Genomic DNA, 27,602 nt, shown 5'->3' with positions numbered 1-27,602 from the left:
TCAAATGATCTAAGAGAGGAACCTGAGGTATCAGTTCTTAAAGTTAATAGGAATTCAGAAGTAATTTCTTTTTCCTGAGTAATGTCTGAGGAAGAAATTAGTTCTATGAGACATCAGAAATTAAAAACAGTGGAAACGTAAATGTGAGCTTTACTAAAATGTCATATGTTGAAGAATATTAAATAGTACTTGCATTAATTAACAGTAGTGTAAATACCTGTATGCATTAAATAATATAAACATGTATTTACAGCTACTTCTGCTACTGTTTGAAAGCTTCAAATTCCAAAAACGTGCACACATGTTTTTCCACTTGAATACTAACCTGAAGTTTGCTAAAAGATCTCCTACTGGAGAAAATATGCATATATATTTTTCTCTCTTTATATACCACATGCAAAAAACAAAAACAAAACAAAAAAAACCCTGAATTTCTCACACCAATAAAGTAAAAAAATGGCAAGTCACTGCATTGGGGAAGCTTGTGGTAATACCGAAGCATAAAGTTTTGTGTTTAACTGGCTTGAAGTTATGCAAGGAACTGAGAAAAGTACAAAAAAAATGATTACAGAAATGAATGTTAATGAATGTCAAAGTAAATGTTTACTCAGATACTGAAATGATCATACTGAAGGTTACTATATACAGTCACGTGGTACTGCACTTGAGGGACTATGGCTCGTGGGCAGCAAAAGTAGGAAAACACAAGAACATTACTAGCAGCATATTTCTGTGGATTGGAAAGATTGGTCTCAGAGACCAGGAAAACAAAGAAGAAAAGAAGTTAAGAAATATTTCAATCTATGGTTCCAAGAAGGGCTTATCAATGACAATAATATATTTTTTAAATAATTTTAAAAAATAAACCCTCAAACACTGCTACATATTCCACCGCCTTGTGATATCACTTTTGATAAACAATACAAGCCAGGCCAGGATCCAATTGCTAAGCTCTTTTATTTTTTTTTTAAATGTTCCTAGTCAAAATCATAATCAACTACATTACTCATAACTTATCTGAAAGTTCCCTTGTTATCTCAACCCAGAATACTGACATTTTTAATGGGCTTAATATCTCTTTTCTATCCCTAGAGCTATTCTATATAAGTAATACTTTCCCAAATAAATACTAGATGCCCTTATTTGGAAAGAACAGTTTAGATTACTCTGGTCAATCTAAAGCTTCTCTGAATCAACTGAATGGCTCACTTAAAAAGTTGAGTAATAGAGACAGCTTATTGACTCAATAGTTTATTCTGCCCTATCATGTACAAGACAAAAGTTGGATTCCAGGCCTGCCATCTTTCTCTTGAAGCTACCAGGCCAGAAAGTTAAATGAAAGAACTCTGGATCTGATGCAGGATCAGACTGGCCGCTCAGGAATCATCTGTCTAAAAAGATTAAGGGAAAGATTTGGAAGGGGGAGTTTGTCGATTTATTTACTTGGCTCTTTAGGGAACGTCAGAGAAAGGGGGCAAAAAAAAGATGAGAAAGTGCCTCAAAATTTTAAGAGCAACCTTTTGCAGTTATGTGAGCATAATTTGCGAGAGAGTTGTATTTCCTTGTTCAAGTACGAGGACTTAATGGCAAAGGCTTATGCTACATTATTGTGAGGTAGCACGGTTAAAGCATGACAGAGAATATAGACAGAGGATGGCAAAGGAGACAAATACCCTGGGTTACAATAGACCAGGAACTTTGGCTGGAGTGTGTGACTTCTTATCAGCACACCTAGCTGGCATTCATAGACATTCACTTTCAAAACACGGATTTAAAACGAAGATGTGCTTTACATTTAACTATGGAAAATGTACATGCATTGGGAGCAAAAACAAACACCACTGTAGGTGATGTGGGGGGGGAGGTCAACACAGTGCCCTCTCCTGTTATGGGGGTAAAAGGTGGTAGGAAAAGGGATCAACAAGGACTCACTGCTTCAGGAGATGCTACAGAGGGAGGTAGTAACCTTGAGAAGGCTCCTTCTCCAAATTAAAATACAGGTTTTATGGAATATTATTGGACTACCCCAAGAAAAAATATGCAGCTTATTTATGGAATGGGTTTTCAGCCAGTTTTAAAATCCCATATGAAGGAGTGAGATACAACTCCTGGGCAAAGAAGTCCATTAAAGGCATCAAGCATATAGTGAAAGCAAAGACCACCCCACATTATAGGGCCAGATCCTGGTGCCCACTCTGGCTGCTTCATATCCCACAAAGCAGCCAGAAAGATGGCAGATCCAGCCCCTTAAAGATTTTCCAACTATAGAATAATCCTTGGGTAGTACAAAGTTGTTATAGAGGCTTCCTAACAACCCTCCCACAGTCTAGGGGATGTGGGCAGGGAAAATGTGCACAGTTGGTTGCCCGTATTCCTCAGCTGCTGGGATGGCCCTCAGTGTCCCTGAAGCTGCTCTGCTTTACACCCGAGACTGGCTCAGTTTCTGAAGCCTGAGATTTAATACTTTGTCCGCTTCTCTCCCCCACACTGTTACACTAAGCACATCTCAGCCACAACTGAAGAACTATGAGGAGAGATTAAAGAGGCTAGGACTCGTCAGCTTGGAAAAGAGGAGACTAAGGGGGGGATATGATAGAGGTATATAAAATCATGAGTGATGTGGAGAAAGTGGATAAGGAAAAGTTATTTACTTATTCCCATAATACAAGAACTAGGGGTCACCAAATGAAATTAATAGGCAGCAGGTTTAAAACAAATACAAGGAACTTCTTCTTCACGCAGCGCACAGTCAACTTGTGGAACTCCTTACCTGAGGAGGTTGTGAAGGCTAGGACTATAACAGCGTTTAAAAGAGAACTGGATAAATTCATGGTGGTTAAGTCCATTAATGGCTATTAGCCAGGATGGGTAAGGAATGGTGTCCCTAGCCTCTGTTTGTCAGAGGATGGAGATGGATGGCAGGAGAGAGATCACTTGATCATTGCCTGTTAGGTCCACTCCCTCTGGGACACCTGGCATTGGCCACTGTCGGTAGACAGGATACTGGGCTAGATGGACCTTTGGTCTGACCCGGTACGGCCGTTCTTATGTCCTATATACCATTGCATACAAAAATCCATAATCAAATATTGTTTTCTCAATGTTTAGTCAAAGGAAAACTACTTTTTAAGAAGCATTTCACAGCAATCACACACTGGAAATATCATAAAAGTGTTCTATTGAGATTATGACAGGGATTGCAGTAACTCAAAGAGATGGAACCTAGTAAACCTGACAATTTAAATTTGTACACCATTTCAGAAAGAGAACAGAGAGGAAGTGATAGGTATGCTGTGAAATATCTGAGTGACAAACATCTGTGCCAGAACAGGCCAATGCTCACTCTTTTTATGAAGCAGTAAGTACTCTACTAAAACATCTTAATTTGTGTGTTTAACTTTATAAAGCTATAAAACATTTTAAGACATGTTCTTTAATTTTATTTGGAGTTGGGAAAAAAATGCTAATTAGAAGGGAGAATAAGTTTGAAGTAACCACTGCCACACTCTGGCAAACTTATGAAAATATACAGCATTTTACTAAAAATCCAGAAATGTTGGGCTACATTTTGGGGTCCTTGCTTGAGCAAAGTTTCCATTGATATCAATAAGAATTTTCCTCAAATAAACAGTGCAGAATTCAGCCCATTTTTATGCAGTTCCCCTCCATCAGTGCTATTGTAAAGAGATGTATGTATGTACATCACAGTTCTCTTTCACAGTATACCCTCTACTGTTCCTACTTCATTCATTTAGAAGTGTCATACTAGTTTGTTTGCAGGAGTGTATCTAAGACCAAAGAGTTGTGGGTAGGGAAAGCATGCTTTGTGTCAACAATTTTACAAGTGAAGAGAGATAGCTACTTGCTCACTTATACCTTCAATGACTCTTCAGAGTCCTTCACTGCGAAGGAAAGAAATCAGAAGGAAACAGAATGTCTCCATAAAACAAACGCTGAAGTCATGAACTTTTTCCAATTCTTTTTATCCAGACTCATTCCCTCTCACCCCCATCCAAGTTATAAATCTCTGAACACAAAAGGACTGCAGAATCCAGCAGCCAGTCTCAAATTTTTGTATTGGGATGAGCCAGGGTTCCTCCCAGCCCCAAATTTAACTGTGGTGGTGAAAACTGTTCTCCTTTTAAGCAGTGGAATTCAGAGTTGGAAGGGAAGGAAAGGGAGGGCAAGGTGCTCGAGTCCAAAAATTGGCAGGAGCAGGCAGAATCCAACTTTAACTCAGCACCTTACACCCATACTAAGTATCAGGGAAACAAATCTTCCCTCCAAAAAACACTCCCAAAACACCACAATACTGCCTTTCACATACATTTACTATGCTGTAAGTGTCCATTTATAACTTGACAAGCGCAAGATGAGATTTTAAAATAATTTTAGGGTGGTTGGCATATTCCTGGTGTTGAAGCTCTATAAGGCTTACTGAAGCAAGTAAATTTACAGATAATCCTATGAATTTTTCCGGCCTGCCCAGCATTTTGGTACATGGTGATACTGACATGCTCCATCACTTCTATGCACCTCCACCTTTCTGTGCACACACAGACCAGGTCTAAACTCTCCTCTTTCCTAACCACCTACATGCTGTACCAATGTACTCATAGTTGTGAAATCTCACTACAAGCTTTGCTGGCAGGGAAGCAGGGTCTGGGTTGCTGAAACCCTGGTCTTCCCTCGACTCCTGGTGCACAAGAAGCCTAGTGACTGATGCTGACAGTCAGTCTTCCACTGGACAGTGTAATCTGGGAGTTCCCTCTCTACAGAATAGGGCATGCTGACTTTTCTCTCTATCTGCTCATTCCAGTTTGTGGGGGGCGATTACTTATGTTAGGGAACTGGCTTCTCTTTCTGTCTGTTGTTGATAGCAGAGATTTTGGTGGGCAGCACCTCATAAAGCTGGGTACTTCTGATCAGCTGCACTCCTCTTGCTGAAAAGCAAAACAGAGCGTTTTTTTCGCCCTACTCTCAAGGACAAGCGAAGGGGCTGGGCCTTCTTTTGCTGCTTGAAGTCAACTCCCTTAACTTCCCCAAAACACTACTAGTGTGGCCTAGGCGTACTAGTGTGGCCTGGGTACATATGTCTGAATGGTCTTAGCTATGTGCACGTTACTATAGGTGTGGGGTTGGTTGTCCAGGCATGTCAGTCAGGCTCTGAGCCCCAGCCAGGATCATAGCCCCATTGTGCTATGTGCCATACAAACATGGAACAGGAAGGCAGTCCCTGTCCTAGAGAGCTCAGAAGCTAAGCTCACAACCGGAAACAACACATAGATGAAGCAGGTAAACAGGATGAGGGAATGGTAACAGCAGAACTGTTTGAAAAGTAGAAGGTAGTCTCAGCTTGCCATCTAGCAGTTTTTTCTAGGGTTTTATTGATTCATACTTTTATCATTATTGAGGCCTGCAGTAGGCATGTTCTCCGCAACAGTGGGTATGTCTACAGTGCAAAAAAAGGTGTGTTCTTCACTCAAGTTAGCTCACTCACATTAGCTAACTCAAGTTAAAACTGCATCAAAGACATGGCAACTTGGGTTAGCAACTTGTATTAAAGCTGGTTGAATTCAAGCTGCTAACCCAAATTAAAAACGGTGTGCTGTGTCTTCACTGATATTTTAACCTGAGTTAGCTAACCTGAGTTAAGAACAAAGTGTTTGTTTTTGCAGTGAATACCTACCCACAGGCAGGCTGCCCAGACAATTAACCATCATAGTCATAAACTGGAAGACAGCCCCAAATCTGAGGTTAGTGAGTGATGCAAAATGCATCCCTCTAAACAAAAAGGGGAAATGAATATCTCCCACAGCTGGCAAGCCCTGCACAGCTCTTCATAATTAATCTCACTGCCAGCTACTTACCCAAGTCTTTGTTACATCCAGGAAATGTAGAGAAAGATTAATATTTACCACTATAAGTTTTCCCTGATCATATAAGCTCAGACCTTAATCTTTGCCTAAAATTAGAATCCCTAGAAGGATGATGACTCTCTGGATATTATTTCCCAACAATATCTAACTTTAAAAAATACCAGCATTTACACCAAGAAAAAAAAAATCAGATCACCTATAAAAATAACATTTGCTGATGTTGCCACAAGCCTAGATGCAGAAATGTATACTAACCCTGCACTTCCAGTGTGTGCAGGAGAGCTGAGGGATAATTTCATTTGTTGGGTGGAGGTATTTATAATATTTAGATTTCAAAAATGATCAGATATAATATTCTGAATAATAAAATGTATAATGTATTGATTGCAACCTCCAGATTTTTATAAAATTACTATTTAGCTAACTTAAATATTAAGATTTATTTACCATCTGGCTATGTGTGAACTTTGGTTGATTTAGATTTTGTTGAGCAATGGATATATTGTAAGGGTTAATTAATTGTTTATCTTACCTCCAATTTTTTTCTTGGAGAACTGGATTTCCATTGAGTGACAACTCACTTAGTTTTTGACATCCACTAAACCATATGATGACACTCTCAAGGTCTATATTACATTAGGGAAGAAAAAGTAAATATAATACTGAATAATTAAGGTGCAGACATGTGTAAAAACAAACAATTATAGTAAAGTAGTATCATTAACAAACTCTCAGTTATTGTGGATTCTGTTAGAAACAAAATGATAATTGTCCAAACTTTTTTGTAAAAAGGCTTTCTCAAATTTCAACCAGCTCTAGTATAGAGTATATTCAAGTAAAATTCAATTTAACAGAAATCATAAAATTCAGCAAAAGTGTACAAACATTTCTGTTGTCTTGTAAAGTAGTCACCTGTTTACCTGAATATGTTTGGAAATACCTGAAATATCTAGATAAATAGGTATTTGATCAAACATTATGCTATTACATTTAGAAATACAGGTGAGGATAACAAGGCATCTGAACATCCCAAAACATAGAATGATGATATATTCCTTCTTTCCAGATTTCCTGCATCTAAAGAGCACTCTGACATTAAATTATGATCATTTGCATTATAGCTGGAAATGCACAACACGGACTAGTACAAATAGAGCTGATGGTATACAATTCCAGCTTGAGTCTGTGGAATAAAAGCTACAAGATACTCTTCAGTGTTTGGAATATAGAAGTAATTCATGTCTAGATTTTTTGTTCTTTAGCCAGCAGCATGCAGGGGGCACACAGCTTTACCTATTTTTCACCATATATGACCTACCACTAAGATGCCCCAGTGCTTGGATGAGATCATCTCATGGATTAAGATCAACTGGTTGAAAAAGAACTTTACAGAGGTTATGCTGATAGAGAGAGGAAAGCAGTTTGAGGAGTCTGCAGCCATAGTGCAATCTCCTTTGGTTGAAGGTACACACCCTCAGTTGGTGAAGTCAGTCTGTAGGTAAGCAGTGCTCCCAGATTCCTCACTCCGATTCTAAATTCTCACATAGCAGCATCCATGAATAAAACACCTTCTAGCAACTCTAGTTGGATAGGAGACTCCATTCCATGCTGCTGGCCTCAGTTACATAAGCCTTCCTCACCTCTCATCTGGACTACAGCAGTGCAAACACTCAGCCCTTGGGAAACTACAACTAGTACAGCACACAAGCATCTCCTTAGCAACATAGGCTACTGTGTGCATGTCAAACATGTCCTCTGCTGCCTACACTGGCTTCCCATAGAATAATGGTCCTTATCTTTGCAGTGCTCAACAGCTTAGGCCCAGCATATCTCAAAGATCATTAGAAGCTTTGGGATGAAGTCTGACCAACAAATGCTCCTGAAGAATAATGAATCTTCCTATCATAAGGGTAATACTCTTGTGTGTGGAAGAAGGAGCTGTCTCGGGGGGCCCCATCTGAGATGGCAAAATGAACTCACAAACTTCACCACCTTCTAATCCAAATGCAAGATGCACTTCTTCAACCCTTCTTTAACATAAGCACATAGCAGCATGTACATTAAAAAAAAAAGAAAGAAACAAACACAATTCTTCCCCTGGGGAAAGGATGAGAGAGAGAACAAACCACATGTGACAGATGTTAGCGATATCACTTAATACACAACTGGAAGGTGCCCAGATACTACACTAATGAACTGCTACAGGCTGTGGACCGACTGGCTAAGCAGCAGTTCTGCAGAAAAGGACCTGGGGATTACAGTGGAAGAGAAGCTGGATATGAGTCAGCAGCGTGCCCTTGTTGCCAAGACGGCCAATGGCATATTGGGCAGTATTAGTAGAAGCACTGCCAGCAGATCGAGGAAAGTGATTATTCCCCTCTATTTGGCACTAGTAAGGCCACACTTGGAGTATTGCGTCCAGTTTTGGTCCCCCCCACTACAGAAGGGATGTGGACAAATTGGGAAAAGTCCAGCGGAGGGGAAGGAAAATGATTGGGGGGGAGCGGGATATTAGGAAACACTATTTCACTAGGAAGGTGGTGAAGCACTGGAATGGGTTACCTAGGGAGGTGGTGGAATCTCCATCCTTAAAGGTTTTTAAGGTCTGGCTTGACAAAGCCTTGGCTGGGATGATTTAGTTGGTGCTGGTCCTGCTTTGAGCAGGGGATTGTACTAGATGACCTCCTGAGGTCTCTTCCAACCCTAATATTCTATGATTCTATGAAGGTGGTCATAGAATAGAATAGCTCCTGTCATTTTAAGATCCCATTCTATATATTTTAATAAACAATTGACATTTATAATATGCTGGTTGCCTGTATTCCTAAAAAAAGCCTAAAGGTAATTTTTACAAAAATGTATTGTTTAATTCATTTTACATACTCACCTGACAAGCAGTTGTTGCTGATATTAAGCTTTTCCAAAGATACACATGAAAATAGGGGTGCAAGCTGAGTCAAACTAAAAACAAAACAGAGAAAGTTATGTAAATAAAAAAGCAGCACTTCTCACTGAGACAGATGTAGGGACAAATATTGCTGAAATAAGTTTTGAAATACGATGCCAGGGATATATATAAATAAAATTTTACTATTAGGGCTGTTCACTAATCACAGTTAACTCATGCGATTAACTCAAAAAAATGAATTGTGATTAAAAAAGCTAATTGCAATTAATTGCAGTTTTAATCACACTGTTAAGCAATAGAATATCAAGTGAAATGTATTAAATATTTTGGATTTTTTTTCTATATTTTCAAATATATTGATATCAATTACAACACAGAATACAAAATGCACAGTGCTCACTTTATATTATTATTTTTTATTACAAATAGTTGCACTCTAAAAATGATAAACAAAAGAAATGGTATTTTTTAATTCACCTCATACAAGTACTGTAGTGCAATCTCTTTATCGTGAAACTGCAAGTTACAAATGTAAATTTTTTTTGTTACATAACTGCACTCAAAAAAACCAAAACAATGTAAAACTTTAGAGCCTACAAGTCCAATCAGTCCTACTTCTTGTTCAGCCAATCACTAAGACGAACAAGTTTGTTTACATTTACGGGACATAATGCTGCCTGCTTATTATTTATAATGTCTCCTGAAAGTGAGAACAGGCCTTTGCATGGATCTTTTGTAGCCAGCATTGCAAGGTATTTACATGCCAGATATGATAAACATTCGTATGCCCCTTCATGCTTCAGCCAACAATGTAGAGGACATGCTTCCATGCTGATGACACTCATTAAAAAAAAAAAAAAAAAAAAAAAAAAAGCGTTAATTCAATTTGTGACTGAACTCCTTGGGAGAGAATTGTATGTCTCCTGCTCTTTTACCTGCATTCTGCCATATATTTCATGTTATATCAGTCTCGGATGATGACCCAGCACGTTATTTGTTTTAAGAAGACTTTCACTGTGAGATTTCTAAAGATAGTTACAGCACTAAATCAAAGGTTTAAGAATCTGAAGTGCCCTCCAAAATCTGTGAGGGACTGGGTATGGAGCATGCTTTCAGAAGTCTTAAAAGAGCAACACTCCGATGTGGAAACTACAGAAACCGAACCACCAAAAAAGAAAATCAGCCTTCTGCTGTTGGCATCTGACGCAGATGATGAAAATGAACATGCATTGGTCCACTCTACTTTGGATCGTTATTGAGCAAAACCAGTCATCAGCATGGATCCATGTCCTCTGGAATGGTGGTTGAAGCATGAAGGGACATATGAATCTTTAGGGCATTTGGAACGTAAATATCTTGTGCCACAGTGCCACATGAACACCTGTTGGTCACTTTCAGGTGACATTGTAAATAAGAAGCGAGCAGCATTATCTCTTGCAAATGTAAACAAACTTGCTTGTCTGAGTGATTGGCTGAACAAGAAGTAGGACTGATTGGACTTGTAGGCTCTGAAGTTTTACATTGTTTTGTTTTTGAATTTTTTTTTTTTTTTACATAATTCTACATTTGTAAATTCAACTTTCATGATAAAGAGATTGCACAGCAGAACTTGCAATGGGGGAACTGAAAAATACTATTTTTTTTTTTTACAGTGCAAATAGTTACAATCAAACAAATATAAACTGGGCACTGTACACTTTGTATTCTGTGTTGTAATTGAAATCAATATATTTGAAAATGGAGAAAATACCCAAAATATTTAAATAAATGGTATTCTATTATTGTTTAACAGGGCGATTAATTGCACGTTTAATCGTGATTAATTTTTATAATCACTTGACAGCCCTACTAACTATTCATTTAGCTATCCAAGGTGCTACAACTAATTGCTGCAGTTTTCCTTTTAAGCTTATAGTGCTTTATAGTATTTTAATCTTCTGCATGGCATGGCATTGCATTGCAGCACAGTACTTTAGACCAGCTCAGCTTAGTCTAACAATTTTCTCTTTAGGAGTTTTTCTTTTTTTTTTTTTGCTTCATAGATTTTATTCTTTTTTTATGTAGTTCTGATTATGTGAACTCTTCTGCTACTTTTCAATGACTCAACTACCATGACTTTGCTTGAGATAGCACCACCAGTATGGGACTAACAAGGGACCAGGATTCTGGAGAAATAAGAAAATCTGTTTTTTCCTCTTTTTTCTCAGTTTTCTCCTCTCTTACACTATTTGTTTCCATCTCCCTTCTCTACTCACTCAAATTGCTTCCTAGACCTTAAAAGGTACACAGCAGTAATATCCATGTAGGCGTGCATATGCTCTCATATATCAGCTGCTGCATTGAGGTCAACTAGCTCTGTAGAGCCTCCTGTATCTCACTACCTCAGAAAACTCTATCAGAGATATGCCAAGTACAAGGACTGATATAAAATTACTCTTCATACATGAGTCAGAACAGAATTCTCCCTGGAGACTGAAATGGCAAAATACTGGGTCCACAAAATAGGAAATCTAGTGTGGAGAGTATTTGTGGCATGGGCATGCTCAACACATAGTCACAGGTTTCAGAGTAGCAGCCGTGTTAGTCTGTATCCGCAAAAAGAACAGGAGTACTTGTGGCACCTTAGAGACTAACAAATTTATTAGAGCACAAGCTTTCGTGGGCTACAACCCAATAAATTTGTTAGTCTCTAAGGTGCCACAAGTACTCCTGTTCTTTTAACACATAGTCAGTTTTCCTGAATTAAAGAAAATTTTCAGTTATTGCTGTTAAAAAAAAAATCAAAATTTATCCACAGTTGTGCTATGCACTGTTATTCTAAGACTTTGTCTACACACAAATTTGCACTGGTTTAATGAAAAGTGTGTTTTTAATTGGATTTAGTTAAACCATTGCTAATTTGTTTGCAAATGCTATTCTTTCATTTTAAGAGTAGTTTATCTTTTGCTTTATCTTAAACCTGAAAAAAAAAAAAAGAAGGGATCAAGCTAAACTGCAATATGCCACTCTTAAACCAAAATTAGAGGGTCTATGCACAAACTTGCACTAGTTTAGGTAAATCAGTTAAAAACGATACGTTTAATTAACCTGGTTCAAGTTTTTGTACGGACAAGACCTAAATATCACAGATGGCACTGTGACTGCTGGCAACTATTAGTTTTTACAATCGAAAGGAATGTACTATGTGGAGGAAAGTAAATGAACCTATAAATTAGAGTCTGCTATGGTCAAAAATCTTTTTTGTGTAAAAATTATATTTACTTATAGACTCACAACCTGCTAGTCAAAGCTGCTCATATATTGCCAAAATATGTGTTTTATGACTTTTTAAACACACTGTTATTCCTGCAGTCATTACTGCTAAGAGAAAGATGGGTTTTTTTCTGGTTCATGTATCAATAAATTGTGAACCAAGTTTTGATTGCAGAATCCTTATTACTGATGAAGATGTGTGCACGTGAGCCACAAAGAGCTCAACCTGACTTTCACATCCCATGTCAAGTCACAGGGAGGGCAGCTTACAAGTAAAAATATAGTTTCAAAGTCAGAAAACCAGCTCTAGAGTTAGTAAAATTCATATTAGTTGTGTCTCACTATGCCTTTTCTTTTTGAGTCACATTTTACAATAAGATCTGCACTTACTCCAATTTATCCTCTGCCCATATTTTTTCAACTAGATTATAATGTTTCATATTTTTTTCAGTCTTAGAAACAATTGGTTTAATATGGTTTAATATGAAATAACAATATCATTTAAAAATCTCTTCAAAGGTAGTTTTTCCACTGACACACAAATAGTGCATCTACTTTTATTTCTCATAACAGTGTATATTGCATCTTGAAAATCCATGACACAGGCTCGGGTACCTCAGAATCAACAAAAGTTGGACTGGGTGCTATGGGGGAACACTGATTTTAAGAGTTCAGTTTCCTAGACAAAATGATGCACTATTTTTTTATGCTGTGTTGATTATGTTGGTAGTTGTAGCGCTGTTCTGTGATGAACTGACAATTCTATTCGACTCCTGGTCTGCTTTTTTCTGCTGGGATTATTATGAGATTTAAAACTTTCTTGTCAATCTATCGCCTTCCTTTTACTGACATTCTTTGTTAATTCTTTTTCTAAGAAAATTCAAACCAGAAAGACAAAGGACATTACTGAAAACTTAATACCACTTGACCTTGTCACACTAGCCCTCGGCATAAAAAAGATATAAATTACAAAGAAGACACAAAAGTAAAAGATATTCACCAAAAAGCAAGCAACAGCTTCCGCTTTCTGCTCCCATTTAATGTTGTAGCAGGAGTAGGACACTGACAGCCAGAAAGGCTTGCGGTCAGAAAACAGATTTTTTAAAAACTTGATTAGGCGAAAACAGTGTAAAAATGAAATTTAGAACCTGCTCACCAAATATTACATGATGGCCCAAATCCTGTTGAATGTCTGCCTTTACCCAGGAAACTTTTCATTAACATTAATTGAAAGTTTAACAGGTAGGAAGACCGAAGAACTAAAATTTAATTTATGTTCTATAATGTATATTCTTACCTTAAAATAAAGCTCCTGTATTTCTTTCACATTCTTTAAAAAATATACGTTTTACTTACAAAACTTCACCTTTATTGTCCTATACTATCGTTCTATTTTTCCTGAATATTCTGGCAGAGAATACTTAAGAACATTGTCTAATACTAGACATTCAAAATAAATATCTGCAACAAAAGGTTACTGAATTTGATAGAATCCAGTCCAATTCAGAAAAATTCTATATCCAAATGTATTTTTATTTGACTGATTAACTGCAGTATCATAGTTAATTACCACTAAGAACTTCTGGAAAGGTTGTAATTCCCAAAAGACAGTGGCTTGCAATGGAAATACAGTTAACCATAATCACAGTCATTAGTGTAGTGTAGTACAAAAATGCATATAACCTGTACATTTAATAGAGAGACTAATATGTATTAATAAGTGAGAGCTCTGAGAAGGCCTTTTAGCATTTTGATTAGAATTCCTTTAAAAAAAAAACCACATTCAACTGGGTGTAAAAACATGCTGCAGGATCAATGTGTTCGCACTGAATTTGATCCCGCTTAGACCGAAGTCAATGGGAGTTTTGTAAGTACATAAGAACGGCCGTACTGGGTCAGACCAAAGGTCCATCCAGCCCAGTATCCTGTCTACCGACAGTGGCCAATGCCAGGTGTCCCAGAGGGAGTGAACCTAACAGGTAACGATCAAGTGATCTCTCTCCTGCCATCCATCTCCACCCTCTGACAAACAGACCATCTAAGCTGTAGCACTGCAACCACAAAAAACTTGGACTTTTGCAGGTATATAAAAGAGATACTTGTTTTCAGATATTTTGTGTTCAGATGCATTTACAATATGTAATGTTTAGCTCTATAGCAATTCCCTGTTGTTAATTTGTGGATTTAAAACATTTTCTTTATGCTTTGAGGTTCAACTTTGAAAAATGATTTTGGGGAGCAATTTTTGATATCGGATATGGACATAATATCTAGATCAAGAAATCCTTACAAATTAGTTTGTGAAGAACTTTCTTTTTTCTTTTGATTTTTCTTAAACACTGTGCTTTATTTTTAAGGAGAATATAAATTCACAGTCTTACCATTGCAGAGGCTTCCTGAAATCGGCAAAAAGGAAATGGCACTCAGTGCACACTCTTAAAAAGATTCACAAGATTGCATTGGCTGAAGGATTAAAGCAAAGAAACAGCTTTTCTTTCAACAGCTTACTCCATTACATTAATTCCTCCTATATAGACCATCCAGTTATTCATGCCAAAGCAGATGCATATGGAGTTGCTTATAATCTACATGAAGTGAATGTAACAGAGTAGGCTACTGCAATACTAGGAATTTTGAGGCTTCTATCCTGCATTTAATGTTAACTTGTCTCTTTTGCCCCAGAGATTTGATTTAAGGCACTGACACATGATGTGGTAGTCGTTCATGTCTGACTTATCGTTCATATATTTGTTCTGTTGATGCTCTGACATACTACAGCACTTCTTCCTCCACTACAGGAAGCACTTCATATTTCAGCCAACCACTAAAGCACAGCATGTCAGCAGGACTAGCAGAGAGAAGACACATGACAGGGAATGAGGATTTTAACAGAAAAGATGGCAACTGGATGGGTGAATGCGTCAGAAAAAAGAGAGACAGGGGAGAGAGGGGAAAAACAGGAGACAGGAAACAGAGACGGACTCCATAAAATATAGAGAAGAGGAAAAGGCAATCAGGCCGGATTCACAAGGTACTTAGGCACTAAAATGCTGAGCATCGCAACCCCTAACTTTTAGGCACCTAGAAAAATCACAGGAACACACTGTGATTCATCAAGCCTGAGTTAGGCATCTAGGCTCCTATACAATGAATGAGGAGAGAGAGGCACCTTGGAATACAATTCACAAAAGCCAGCATGCTAGACAGGGAGATGCCTAGAGGTATCCAATAGGAGATGCCAACATCAAAGGTGTATCATAAACCCCAGCCCTCTAGGCAAGGAGATGCTTAAGTCCAGGTTGTAGGGAGGTGTCTCTCTTTGCTAGCGGTTCACGAAGAGGAACCCCTCTCTTGGAGTCAGGCAGCTTAGATGCCTAAGCTGCTTCTTGTGAGACTGAGTTAGGCCAGAGCCTCGCTCCACACAAAATAACTAGAGACTGACCCAGGTTCAATTCTCCCCCTCCTGTAGAGTGCTATAACTACAGAGCTATGGGATAGTCTGATATGGGGCTCCCTCAGTCTCTTCTACTGAAGTTGTTCCGGTTTGGATAAATATTTGAAGAATGATTGGAGCAGGAGGACTAGCCCAAGGGTCCTCCCACCTCCTAAGTGAATACCCTAACCACCAAGCTATAGTCAGTCGTTCTCTCACTCTGTGACTTTTTAAGTATTTATACACAGTGGAACAGCTTCAAATACTAAAGAGTCTTTGGGAGACAGAGCGAGAGAAAATATGATTCTATAGCCTTGTGATTAGAGCACTCACCTAGGAGGTGGAAGGCCCAGCATCCACTCTCTCTGCTCCAAAGACTCTTTATTCAAAGTAGAACAGCTTCAATAGGAGAGACTGAGGGAGCTTCACACTGGACAATCCTATGGCTCAGCAGTTAGAGCACTCTCCCGAGAGGTGGCAGACCCATGTTCAAATCCTTTCTTCTTCTCTGGCAGGGGGCGGGGAGAAATGAACTCAGATCTCCCACATCCCAGCTGAGTACTCTAACCACTTTGGCTCAAAGTTCATCACCATCATCTTGTACGGAGGCCAGATTCTGAATGGGACCCAATCCGGTAGGCAACCTCTGAGCACTCTTACCAGATTGGGCCCTCCATACAAGGTAGGCAGCTGAATGCCTATCTTCCCCGAATTGTGAATCTGGACACCTCATGTGAGGCAGCAGTGCACACATCTAGAGGCAGAAAACTAGGTGCCAAGGGAACTTTTACCCTGAAAATTTAGGTGCCAAATGAGTTTAGATGCATAAAGCTTTCAGGAGGAATTTTTTGAATCACAGTGGAGCCTAAAACTGGGACTTAATATCACCTTAACCCAAATGTAGGCACCTAAGTCTGGGGTTTAGGTGACTAGGTACCTTTGAAAATCCAGGCCTCAGATACCACTTTGATGGGTGTTTCATAGAAGCCGAATAGAAAACAGAAAAGAAAGACATGAAGTAAACAGAGGAATAATAGCAGAGAATACTGTCTGGGGAAATCATACACAGACTTATATTTTTATCTGAGTTACCAAAATAAGAGTAAATCAAAATCCACTGCCCACCAAAACAGTACTCATGTTAGTCACAGACATGAAGCACTGTCTCCAGAAAGCTTAATCAAGAAAGAAGTCTAGATTTTGGCATATCCACCCTACATGCCTTGCAATTTCATATGCGTTACTACATTATAGGTGACCTGTAAAGCTTAGTTTGAAAAGTCAGAATGCCCCCTAAGTGAATCTAAACTTATTTTTTATGTACATCTCCCCACAATCACATCCAATTAGCTCTCCTTAGACACAGAAAGCACCATGCCCCAGCTATGACAGAACCTTGCTTAGTGTGACATGCCCTAAATTCTTTAGCACTGCTCTATGTTTTCAGGAAGGCTATCGATTCTGTATATGCGCTACAGTAGGGCATGTAAAATATCTGCAGACCTTTACCCTACATTGTGACAAGAGGGCAAGCTGCTAACAAAAATTCTTTACAAAATGTCTGAAATGGTGATAAGTATCAGGGGGTAGCCGTGTTAGTCTGTATCCACAAAAACAACAAGGAGACTGGTGGCACCTTAAAGACTAACAGATTTGTCTTTAAGGTGCCTCCAGACTCCTTGTTGTTGAAATGGTGATGTAAGCTAGTAAAATACACTTCTCATTCAGAAACTGTAGCTGCTTATATCTCAAAAATTATATCTCAAAAGCAAGCAAACAAAAAACTACATACGCACGCACACATACGCAGCCTTGTGAGATTGTACAAAAGTAATACAGAGAACTAGAAATATCCAGAATTGTAAGTGTTTGTTATTGTTTGCCTTTGCTCATGCACTGAGGTAGACTCAATTTTGAAATCAGCTACATAAAAAAAGGTAGCAAACTTTTGACTCAGAACATGTGGCCACTATATTCCCATAGAAACACAGATTGCCACATACAAAGCTATGGGAAGTCATTAATTAGTACTTTACTATATGGCTTATAAATAATAAGAAAAAACCTATTTTATTTTTTACACATTAAATCAAACTAAACTGTAACAATGAAAAATAAAAGCTGATAAGCAACTTGAAATTCCTTTTCTTTGACACTTGAATACAATGTGTGCATGGAAATGAAAATTATTTTTTGATGAACATTTTAATTAGCACTGTTTATTCCAGATAGAGTGGGAGGCCTCTATTAGGTCCAACGTTTGGAGCAAAACAATCCCTATAGTGGAAATAAGACAGAGAATGTTTTACTAATAATCCTATTTATAGAGTAAGGTAGAATTCTGTTAACATGGTTTCAGCAGCGCCACAGCACTGCCATAATTATATTTTTAAATTAACCTTTTATGGTCACCATTGTTTTCAAAATTGTCTAAAGAAGATTACACCTATTAATTGCTAAATATATCTTTTTAAACATCATCATCCTAGGAACTCTGCTTTGTCTGATACAGCTGAACTGTCCTTTATGGTCCTTTATATACACTCAGGTTCATACCGAAAACTCATAAGAGAACTGTTATTTTGTAAATATCTATGTATTAAATTGCTTGAATAGAAAAAGTTTCCACTTTACCTGTTTTGTGATAGAGAAAGGATCTGTAGTAGAGGCAGCCAATAAAAAGAAAATGTTTCCATAGTTGAAATACTATTGTCATCCAAGTATAGTTCTCTTAGCAGAACATGATTTTCCAAGGTAGGGAGCTAAATACAGAAAAGTGATTTTTTGCTATTATTTTTCAAATAAAAATTGATTGCATATAACAACAATTGAATGCTTATCAGCTGCTTTTCTTGAATATATTATTAAATACTATTACAGATATGCTTTGTTACATAGTATGTATAGCATTTTCGATTTATCACATGCTAACATTTTTCTATGCTTTGTGCATAGTCTGTACATTCAATGTACGCCACAGCATTTGAGATTAGCAATATACACAGACTTACTGCTTTCATTCATGCAATGAAGAGATAACTGGGTCTGTGGATGAGGGGAAAGCAGTGGATGTGTTATTCCTTGACTTTAGCAAAGCTTTTGATACGGTCTCCCACAGTATTCTTGCCAATAAGTTAAAGAAGTATGGGCTGGATGAATGGACTATAAGGTGGATAGAAAGCTGGCTAGATCGTCGGGCTCAACGGGTAGTGATCAATGGCTCCATGTCTAGTTGGCAGCCGGTATCAAGCGGAGTGCCCCAAGGGTCAGTCCTGGGGCTGGTTTTGTTCAATATCTTCATTAATGATCTGGAGGATGGCGTGAATTGCACCCTCAGCAAGTTTGCAGATGACACTAAACTGGGAGGAGTGGTAGATACGCTGGAGGGTAGGGATAGGATACAGAGGGACCTAGACAAATTAGAGGATTGGGCCAAAAGAAACCTGATGAGGTTCAACAAGGACAAGTGCAGAGTCCTGCACTTAGGATGGAAGAATCCCATTCACTGTTATAGACTAGGGACCGAATGGCTAGGAAGCAGTTCTACAGAAAAGGACCTAGGTGTTACAGTGGACAAGAAGCTGGATATGAGTCAACAATGTGCCCTTGTTGCCAAGAAGGCTAACGGCATTTGGGGCTGTATAAGTAGGGGCATTGCCAGGAGATCGAGGGACATGATCATTCCCCTCTATTCGACATTGTTGAGGCCTCATCTGGAGTACTGTGTCCAGTTTTGGGCCCCACACTACAAGAATGTGGAAAAATTGGAAGGAGTCCAGTGGAGGGCAGCAAAAATGATTAGGGAGCTGGAGCACATGACTTATGAGGAGAGGCTGAGGGAACTGGGATTGTTTAGTCTGCAGAAGAGAAGAATGAGGGGGGATTTGATAGCTGCTTTCAACTACCTGAAAGGGGGTTCCAAAGAGGATGGATCTAGACTGTTCTCAGTGGTGGCAGATGACAGAACAAGGAGTAATGGTCTCAAGTTGCAATGGGGGAGGTTTAGGTTGGATATTAGGAAAAAACTTTTTCACTAGGAGGGTGGTGAAGCACTGGAATGGGTTACCTAGGGAGGTGGTGGAATCTCCTTCCTTAGGGGTTTTTAAGGTCAGGCTTGACAAAGCCTTGGCTGGGATGATTTAGTTGGGGATTGGTCTTGCTTTGAGCAGGGGGTTGGACTAGATGACCTCCTGAGGTCCCTTCCAACTCTGATATTCTATGATTCTAATGACTGACTATTTATTGACAAGTAGGTTTTGCCTCAGTTTTATATAAAAGCCATTGCCAAGAAAGGTTACTAAATGTACAGGTAGCCATCTAGCGCCTTATTTTTAGAGTTGCAGCCCACAATGATTTAATTCAAGTTGTAGGCAGTTATTACCTATGAAATCATCCCATACTGAATTCTGGAAGAAATATCTCTACTGCATGGCTCGTTTTACTTTTAATGATCATAGCAGTTTGACCAACTTAAAAAAAATAAATTTTGCATACAACAAACTGAAAACTACCCACTATAGTACAAAGAATGGAAATTAAATTAGCGAGGGGGGGGATTTTCAAAGGTACAAAGGGTACTGAGACACCAAACTCCCATAGCTGGCCCTTTGTACATCTCCCCCTCAAGAAAAAAATAATGTGATCAGCATCATGGGCTGTATTACTGGTATCAGAGAAGCATGGTATGAAAAATCAGCCCATTTGATTCACGGATATTACCTCACTTAGATTATTTCCTTGTAACTTCAGAATCTGAAGCAGACCACAATTCTCAATGCCCTCAAGTTGAGTAAGATGATTAAAAGAGCAGTCTATGTGCATGAGAGTTGGCACATCACAAAGACCTTTCGTACTGATTAACTGATTGTGGTCCACAATTAGTTGCTGGAGATTTTTCAATGACTCTAAACCACCTGAAAAGGAAAACTCATATTTTAACCTGAATTAAATCATAATGCAATTAAAATTGTGTTGGTTTTGAAACATGAAGCACACTGAGATTGTAACAGGTTCATATTTTATACATAAAAAATGAACACACTCAGTTTTCTATAAAAGGCTTTACAATGATTTTGAGGTATTTTAAACACTGATTCATTTTATATTCATCCCCATGTGTTTCAAGCATTTTAAACATTTTCAAAAATTGCAAATGTCTGAGTCTATTAACTAAACAAGAAACCAAATTAGCTTAGATTCCCTGTGCACATCACATTGTCAAAGTGTTGTAACAGGACATGCTTCGTGCAATAAAGTACTCTTACAATGCTGTAACTAGAGAAATTACTAAATACCCGAGGCAGAGAGCATATTTAGTCAAGGTCCTGTGGTATCAGCAAAATGCTAGCTGCCATCTTAAAATCTCTACTAAGAGCAAATGCTCAAAAGTTTCAATTTGAAATATTTTAATTAAAGTTTTTTTAAAAAGTGACCAGAAATGGTAAGAACTAATCATACCACTGTAACACACAGAGGCCAATCAGCAGGGATGTGAATGAGGGCATGCACTGTACAAGCAATCGCATTAAAACAAAGTCTTATAAGGAAAGTGAGGTATCTGTAAATATATGTATGTCTTGAACTATAGCTACAACTACCATATTTTTAAAGAGCAATCCTAACAGCTGGTATACAGAGCAAGAATCAGACTATCACATCCCACTCTCGGAGAGTGAGAGTTCTCTGAGTTCTCTCCTGGAGTTGCTCCCAAATCATTCTGTTAGCAGTTTATATGATAGCGCAACAAGACTAGGTTCCTCCCACAACTTTGTGGAACCCAGGGGATCTGAAAGATGGGCAGGCCTTGTACCTCTGTACCAGCTCTGGGCCCATTCACCTCCTCACTTGTTCCTAGCATTGTGGCTCCCTTCAAGGGAGCTCAGAAATGATAGGAATGAATATGGTATAAAAACCTATGGCGGGGGGAGGAGGGAAAGTGAGAAAAATGTAGTACCCTCCCAGTCCTTTTTTCTGGGTAATCGTCACAGAACTGGGAGGTGGTTGAGACAGGCCTTCTCAGACCTACCCCCAACCTTCCCATCCTTCCATGCACAGAATAGAGATGATCTGTGCAAGTATGGAGCTAGCTTTGTGGTAATCTCCCTGGAGCAACCTGGGCCTTCAAAAGTACTGTTTGTCCCAGCCAAAGAAAGGGTTACCACAGGTACAGAGGGTGTATGGAGAAAGAAGAGAAAAGATGAAGGGGGAAAAAACATAGTAAAAATTAAACATCAATATTCATATTACATTAAGAATTTATACAGCATAGGACTTAGGATAATAATAACTGGAAATGGAAAAGAATATCAGATATTAAACTGATACTACACCAAATTTAAGGCAAATGGTCTGTTACGAGCAGTTTATTTCCTCCCGTCCAAGCTTTAAGAAATTAATTTACTAGCTTTTAATTACCGAAAAAGAATTTCAGATATGCCTGTGACATACTACACCAGACTGCAAGCTGCTTTTCTGGATTTTATTTATTTATTTATTGAGGAAAAAAAATTAAAGGGAACTAGCACCATCTAGTGGACTGCGCACAGTTTCATTTCAGGCATAATACTGAAAACTGACAGCTGCAAGAACTTGCCTCAACATCATTTTTCCATTTTTAAAGCTTTGTACTTCTGTATAGGAAGGTCAACACCCTTAAAAGACAAGCACTGAATTCAAATAGATGGCAGACCAGTAGAGGATGTGCAAAAGGGATCTCTACTGGAGGTGTTCGTGAATCAAGAGACCAGGATTCTATTTCCAGCTCTGTCACTACCCTACTATGCAATCTTGGAAAGTCACTTCATTTTCTGTGCCTGTTTCCTCATTTATTTAGATTGCAAGCCTTGTATCTGTCTTGTCTATTTTGTCTGTAAGCTCTTTGGGACAGGGATTGTCACTCACTGTGTTTGTATAATGCTAAGTACAATGGGGTTCCAATCAACTTCGGGACCTCTTAGTGCTACTGTAATACAGATATGTAATTTGTATATTTACTGGCTGTATTGCAGACATATGCAAGGTTAAAACTAACCACAAATGTTAAGTGACTATATATTTTGCGCTATGCAGGGTGCAAGGGGAGTGGATGACAGGGGATGGATCACTCGATGATTGCTTGTTTTGTCCATTCCCTCTGAAGCACCTGGCATTGGCCACTGTCAGAGACAGGATACTGGATTAGATGGATCATTGGTCTGACCCAGTATGGCCAATCTAATGTACGAGAACATGTCTTCTATGTTTTGTACAATGTCATGCTTAAATAGTAATGATTTCTTTGAGAGTCTGAATTCTCATGGGCACTGACAAGGCACCAACATAAAACACATGATGTGATATCAGCTATGGCAGTACATGAAAAAAGATGTTCTGTAACTATATGCATATGTCTCAATAAAACAAGCAGAAGTGAAGACTCCTCTATAAGCAGAACTGCTCCTGGTAACGTGAAAACAGTGCAGCTGCATGGAGCATCCACTTGCCCACGGCACCCCGTTCAGCACACATTGTCCTGACTCAATAAAAGTAACTTTCTTTTTAAAACAGGAAGAAGATGGACGAGGCAAGAGAAGTGAGGTCCTATGAAGAACAGGAGGAGACTTCTGACTGAAAGAGAGAGGAGGGGTTCTGAGTAAGCTGATGCTCCAATTAGGCGTTTCTTAACTTCTAACAAATGGTAAAACCAAGACTGCCTGAAAGGGGGATCCAGGGTTGTGCTTTGTTCTCATTAGCACTGGTAGCCTACTGGGTAGAACACACATCCTATGACCTACATAGAGATTCACAGGGGGGAAAAAGCAGCAGCAGCATACACATGCATTTTCAAAGAGGCTGGATCTAGTTATTAACCAAAGATTTGGGAGCTGTGGTGGATAATCACCTGAACATGAGCTCGCAGTGTGATGCTATGGACAAGAGAGTTCATGTGATCCATGATGCATAAACAGGAGTCTCAAATAGGACTAGAGAGGTTACATTTTGTCTGTATTTGGCACTGCTGGAATACTGTGTCCAGAATTCAAGAAGGATGTTGGTAAACTGGAGAGGATTCAGAGAAGAGCCATAAGAATGATTAATAGATTAGAAAACAAGCCTTATAGCAATAGCCTCATGGAGCTCAATCTATTCAGCTTAACAAAGAGAAGGTTAATTGGTGCCTCAATCACAGAGAAAGGTATAACGTGATCCAATGGCCGGAAGTTGAAGCTAGTCAAATGCAGACTGAAAATAATGAATATGTTTTTAATAATGAGAGTAATTAACCATTTACCAAGGGATGTAGTAGATTCGCCATCACTGGCAATTTTAAAATCAAGATTGGATGTTTTTTCTAGAAGCTCTGCTCTAGGAATTATTTTGGGGAAGTTCTATGACCTGTGTTACACAGGGGACAAGACTAGATGATCACAAAGGTCCCTTCTAGACAAGATTTTTTTTTAAATATTTTTCATTAATAAAAGAAATATTTAAATGAACCAGCCCCCTCCCAACTATATACATATGCTAAAGTTCCTTATGTTCATGGTACAAATGTATAGTCACCCAGGCAGTGAGCATGCTGATTTCAGGGGACATGCTCATTTGCAATAAAGCATTCCCCTCAGCCCCCATTTATTTTATTAACAGCTTCTGCCAACTGCCATTTTTCCCCACTTTTTACTCTGGTGAAAACAAAAGTAATAGTATCTAGGAAACTTCCTGCAACAAGTTAACCTGAATTGCTACAACCATAATATAAATAAGCCTTTAAAAAAAATCCATAGATTAGAATAATTTAAAACAGAATGAACTGAATGTAAAAAAGAACGCTACACAGCAGTGCAACTTCCAAAATTGCCATGGGACATGCTGCTAGATTTATAGATGGGAGGAGCAAATTAACATCTTAAAAACACAAGTCCATCTTTGTGTGATTCTATAAGATTTCTTACTATCAATATGTTATTGTGTGAAACAAAACAAAACAAAAAAATCTATGTTATGCATTTAGTTTATCCAGACATCCTCAAAGCTGTTCCTTAGGAGAGAAAACCATGTGGCTTTTCGTTGAACATTCACTTCCCCATTTAAACTCATATCACACTCAGTGAATACAGTACTTTCATTGTACATAATAGATAGTACTGGAGGCTTTTACTCCATTTGCTCTGTACACAGATACTTCATACTTAAGGACCATCAATTAATATTATGTCACTTGCATATTAATCTTGCAGATATTCTGCCACAGGAAATCCATCCCAAACAAATAATCTCACAGCGCATTACTGGCAACCAGACATGGAGGAAGTTCCAGCACTGCTTCTTGCAGTTTGTTTCCTCAATTCCCCTTAGGCTACTGGCATTGGTTTTTATAGTAGGTGCCCATAACACCACCATTTACCACCACCGCAGGACACTGTCCCCAGAAACATGAATTATGGTCATGTACTTTAATATGTAAAATCAACAATCCAATATCCAAAGTATTAGCATTTTGAAACTGAAGCTATTAACACCACATGGGTGGCTGTACAATCACTAATTTCTCAAGTTTAATATTTCCTATTTGCCATTTTCTTGTTTATTTGTTAATCATGGAATTTGGTCCCCACCTCTCATATCTGCATATTTGTCTAAACGTTTGTTTTTGCTGCTGTAAAAACTTTTTAAAATTTTTTTTTAATGACCTTATGTGTACAGGCTTAATTTGTCAGCCTGGAAGTTGTGATAATGTTGGATTTTCATTTAATTCAATTCCTTATTTCCTTTAACACCTCATTTTGTTTATAGGTAAACATCAAGACAAGTCTAAAGCAAGACAAAGCACTCAAAAGCACCGCCTTTCTGATGCTCAACTCGAGTCCTGCCATACACACATTTGAAGTGGCCTCAACTCAAGAGCTGGCCACCTACCCACCCACTGCTTGCATAGGCTTCCTCAGCTCAAATGAGTTTCCTCCAAACAAAAGATGAATTGCTTCAGCAAATGAAATCTTTCCTTACGACTCAAAACCTATGCTTTGATTTTCACTAGAATTAGTGCCTGGCAAGCCCCAGAAGGCTCAGTGTTTGAATTAGTTAAGTATTCCAATGATTACCTACACCTTTGTGGCCCTCACTTCTCTACCTTCCAACATGACCCAGTCCCCACAGCAGGACCTGCAACCCTTTCAGCAGCAGACCTACCTGCTGTGTTGCATTCTTGAAGGAAGAAGCACCTTGCTCCTTTCAGCACTGGGATCGCCATTTTAGGTAATTACAAGGCGGTTTACCTCTCTCCCCACTTCAATTATTAAAGCTACTTTTGGAGGGGGGACAGAATAGGTTAGTTCTTCTGTAGACAACCAAAGAACCGATTCTCCCCACTCTAATGCAGCAGAATCAGCAATTCTTTCCACTGTATTGAATTTAACTGCCCCTTCATTACAGAGGAAACATTCTGAGGCCTGCTGTACCAGCATCAGGTTAGTGGGTCTCCTGGTTACCCCCAGAGGGAGGAACTAGGACAATGATTTCTCCTCTTGTATAATTTTTTCCTCCTGTCTAATCTAAAACAAATTCATTCCCCTTAAGTTTCTGGTTCTTCTCTCATTGTCCACCCACCCAACTTGTTTGAAATTTTAAACTATTCACATCCTACAAAGGGTGCAAGATTTTATATGTACTTTTCCGATTTTTCCATCCTAATAAAGGACCTGAGTACTGAGTAATATCTTCTTTGAAATAAGCCTGTTACAGGATTAAAAATAAACACTACTACATTGGCAACAGTCGTTTTCTGTCTTCAACCAAACCATAAGAATAAATGCACAATACTGATGTTAAATGAATAAAATGCATCATCTTTAATATTTTCTTACCAATTCGAGTGACTTTATTGCAGGACAGTTCAAGATTCCTGAGATCATTGCAGCCATCTAAGCCATGAAGTGATGCAAGTTGATTTTTATTCAGAATTAAAATGCAGAGATTTTCTAGATTCTCACAATTTATTGTCTGAATATTGTTTTCCTACCACAAAGAAGAAAGCAGATAAAATTAAAGATCATGAATAGAAAAGCATAGACAGTTTTCAGTGAGAGAGGAAAGATAGTCCAGTGTTTGGATAGCTAGCCTAGGACTTGGCAGACCCAGGCTCAATTCCCTACTCCACCACAGACTTCTTGTGTGATCTTGGACAAGTCACGTAGTCTCTCTGTTACCCATCTGTAAAAATGAGGATACCACCACTTCCTTACCTCACAAGGGTGTTTGTGAGGATAAATACAAGAAAGACTGAAACACTTTGAGATCTACTAATGAAAATCACAATATTAAGTTAAGCATTATTATGGGTCATTCAAAAATATTGTAAACTTTACTATTGTTAACCATTTTTAGTCTGAGCAGTTAGCCAGTATTCGGGGCCTTGAGGAGTGTTTCCATTAAGAGGCGAAACTGATGGTTGAGTCAGGCATCTTTGATGTAATCCTATTTATAAAGAATGTACAGAGAGTCCTATTTCGCTGAACACAGTAGGAAGTACACAATGGGAGGCAGTTTCTTTGCTCACATTTCCAAGCTTCTTTCCAGCCAGCACTCTGCCTATAAAGCTCTCCTGGCTTTTTTTCCCCCAGGACCACATTACTAGTGCTTCTATTGCTGTCTGCTTGGCTTTCACTGCCTGCTTCTGACTTACAGACACTTACAGCTCCACCAAACAACAATGCTCAAGGAATTGATTTGGGGAAGTTCTATGGCCTGTGTCTTATAGAAGCTCAGACTAGACAATCGCAATGGTTCCTCCTGGACTTGGAATCTGTGAATACTCAGTTGGCATGCAGATGTGTTGGCATGCAGATGCTAGGAAAAACCCTCAGACCAACTGGCTCAACTCCTACTCAAGCCTTGCCATGCTGGTCTGTGATTTGGGCAGTGTCTTTTGTTGTTTCAGCTGTTACTAAACAAAGGGGCATTTAACTGCTCTGTCATTTTAGTTTTAATGGAAGTCTTCTATCAGACAAGCCAGCACTGCCCGTAGATCAAGCCACCCAACTTCCAGCGAATAGACAGCTAGCGTAATACTATATTTAGAATAACATTTTTAATGCTTAGAAACACCAAGTTTGTGTGTAAAAATACTGGGCAACACTTAGTATAAAACCTCGTC

General features: G+C 38.7%; 1 protein-coding gene across 1 annotated transcript in view; it reads right to left on the bottom strand.

Annotated features, from left to right (window-relative positions):
- Window positions 1-27,602, bottom strand: part of LRRIQ1 (leucine rich repeats and IQ motif containing 1) — a 151,874-nt gene that overhangs the window by 101,916 nt on the left and 22,356 nt on the right. Inside the window, exons 9-13 of the mRNA XM_029910868.1 lie at window positions 26,314-26,464; window positions 20,192-20,385; window positions 18,107-18,234; window positions 8,767-8,840; window positions 6,412-6,505 (exon numbers count right to left, since the gene is read on the bottom strand). Of these exons, the coding sequence (XP_029766728.1) occupies window positions 6,412-6,505; window positions 8,767-8,840; window positions 18,107-18,234; window positions 20,192-20,385; window positions 26,314-26,464 (641 nt within the window). The remainder of the gene's footprint in view (window positions 1-6,411; window positions 6,506-8,766; window positions 8,841-18,106; window positions 18,235-20,191; window positions 20,386-26,313; window positions 26,465-27,602) is intronic.

The sequence above is a fragment of the Terrapene carolina genome, unplaced genomic scaffold, assembly GCF_002925995.2.
Source record: "Terrapene carolina triunguis isolate 2854851 unplaced genomic scaffold, T_m_triunguis-2.0 Scaffold68, whole genome shotgun sequence".
NCBI lineage: Eukaryota > Metazoa > Chordata > Testudines > Emydidae > Terrapene > Terrapene triunguis.
The sequence above is the reverse complement of the archived record's forward strand: the minus strand, read 5'-3'. Positions and strand labels throughout refer to the sequence as shown.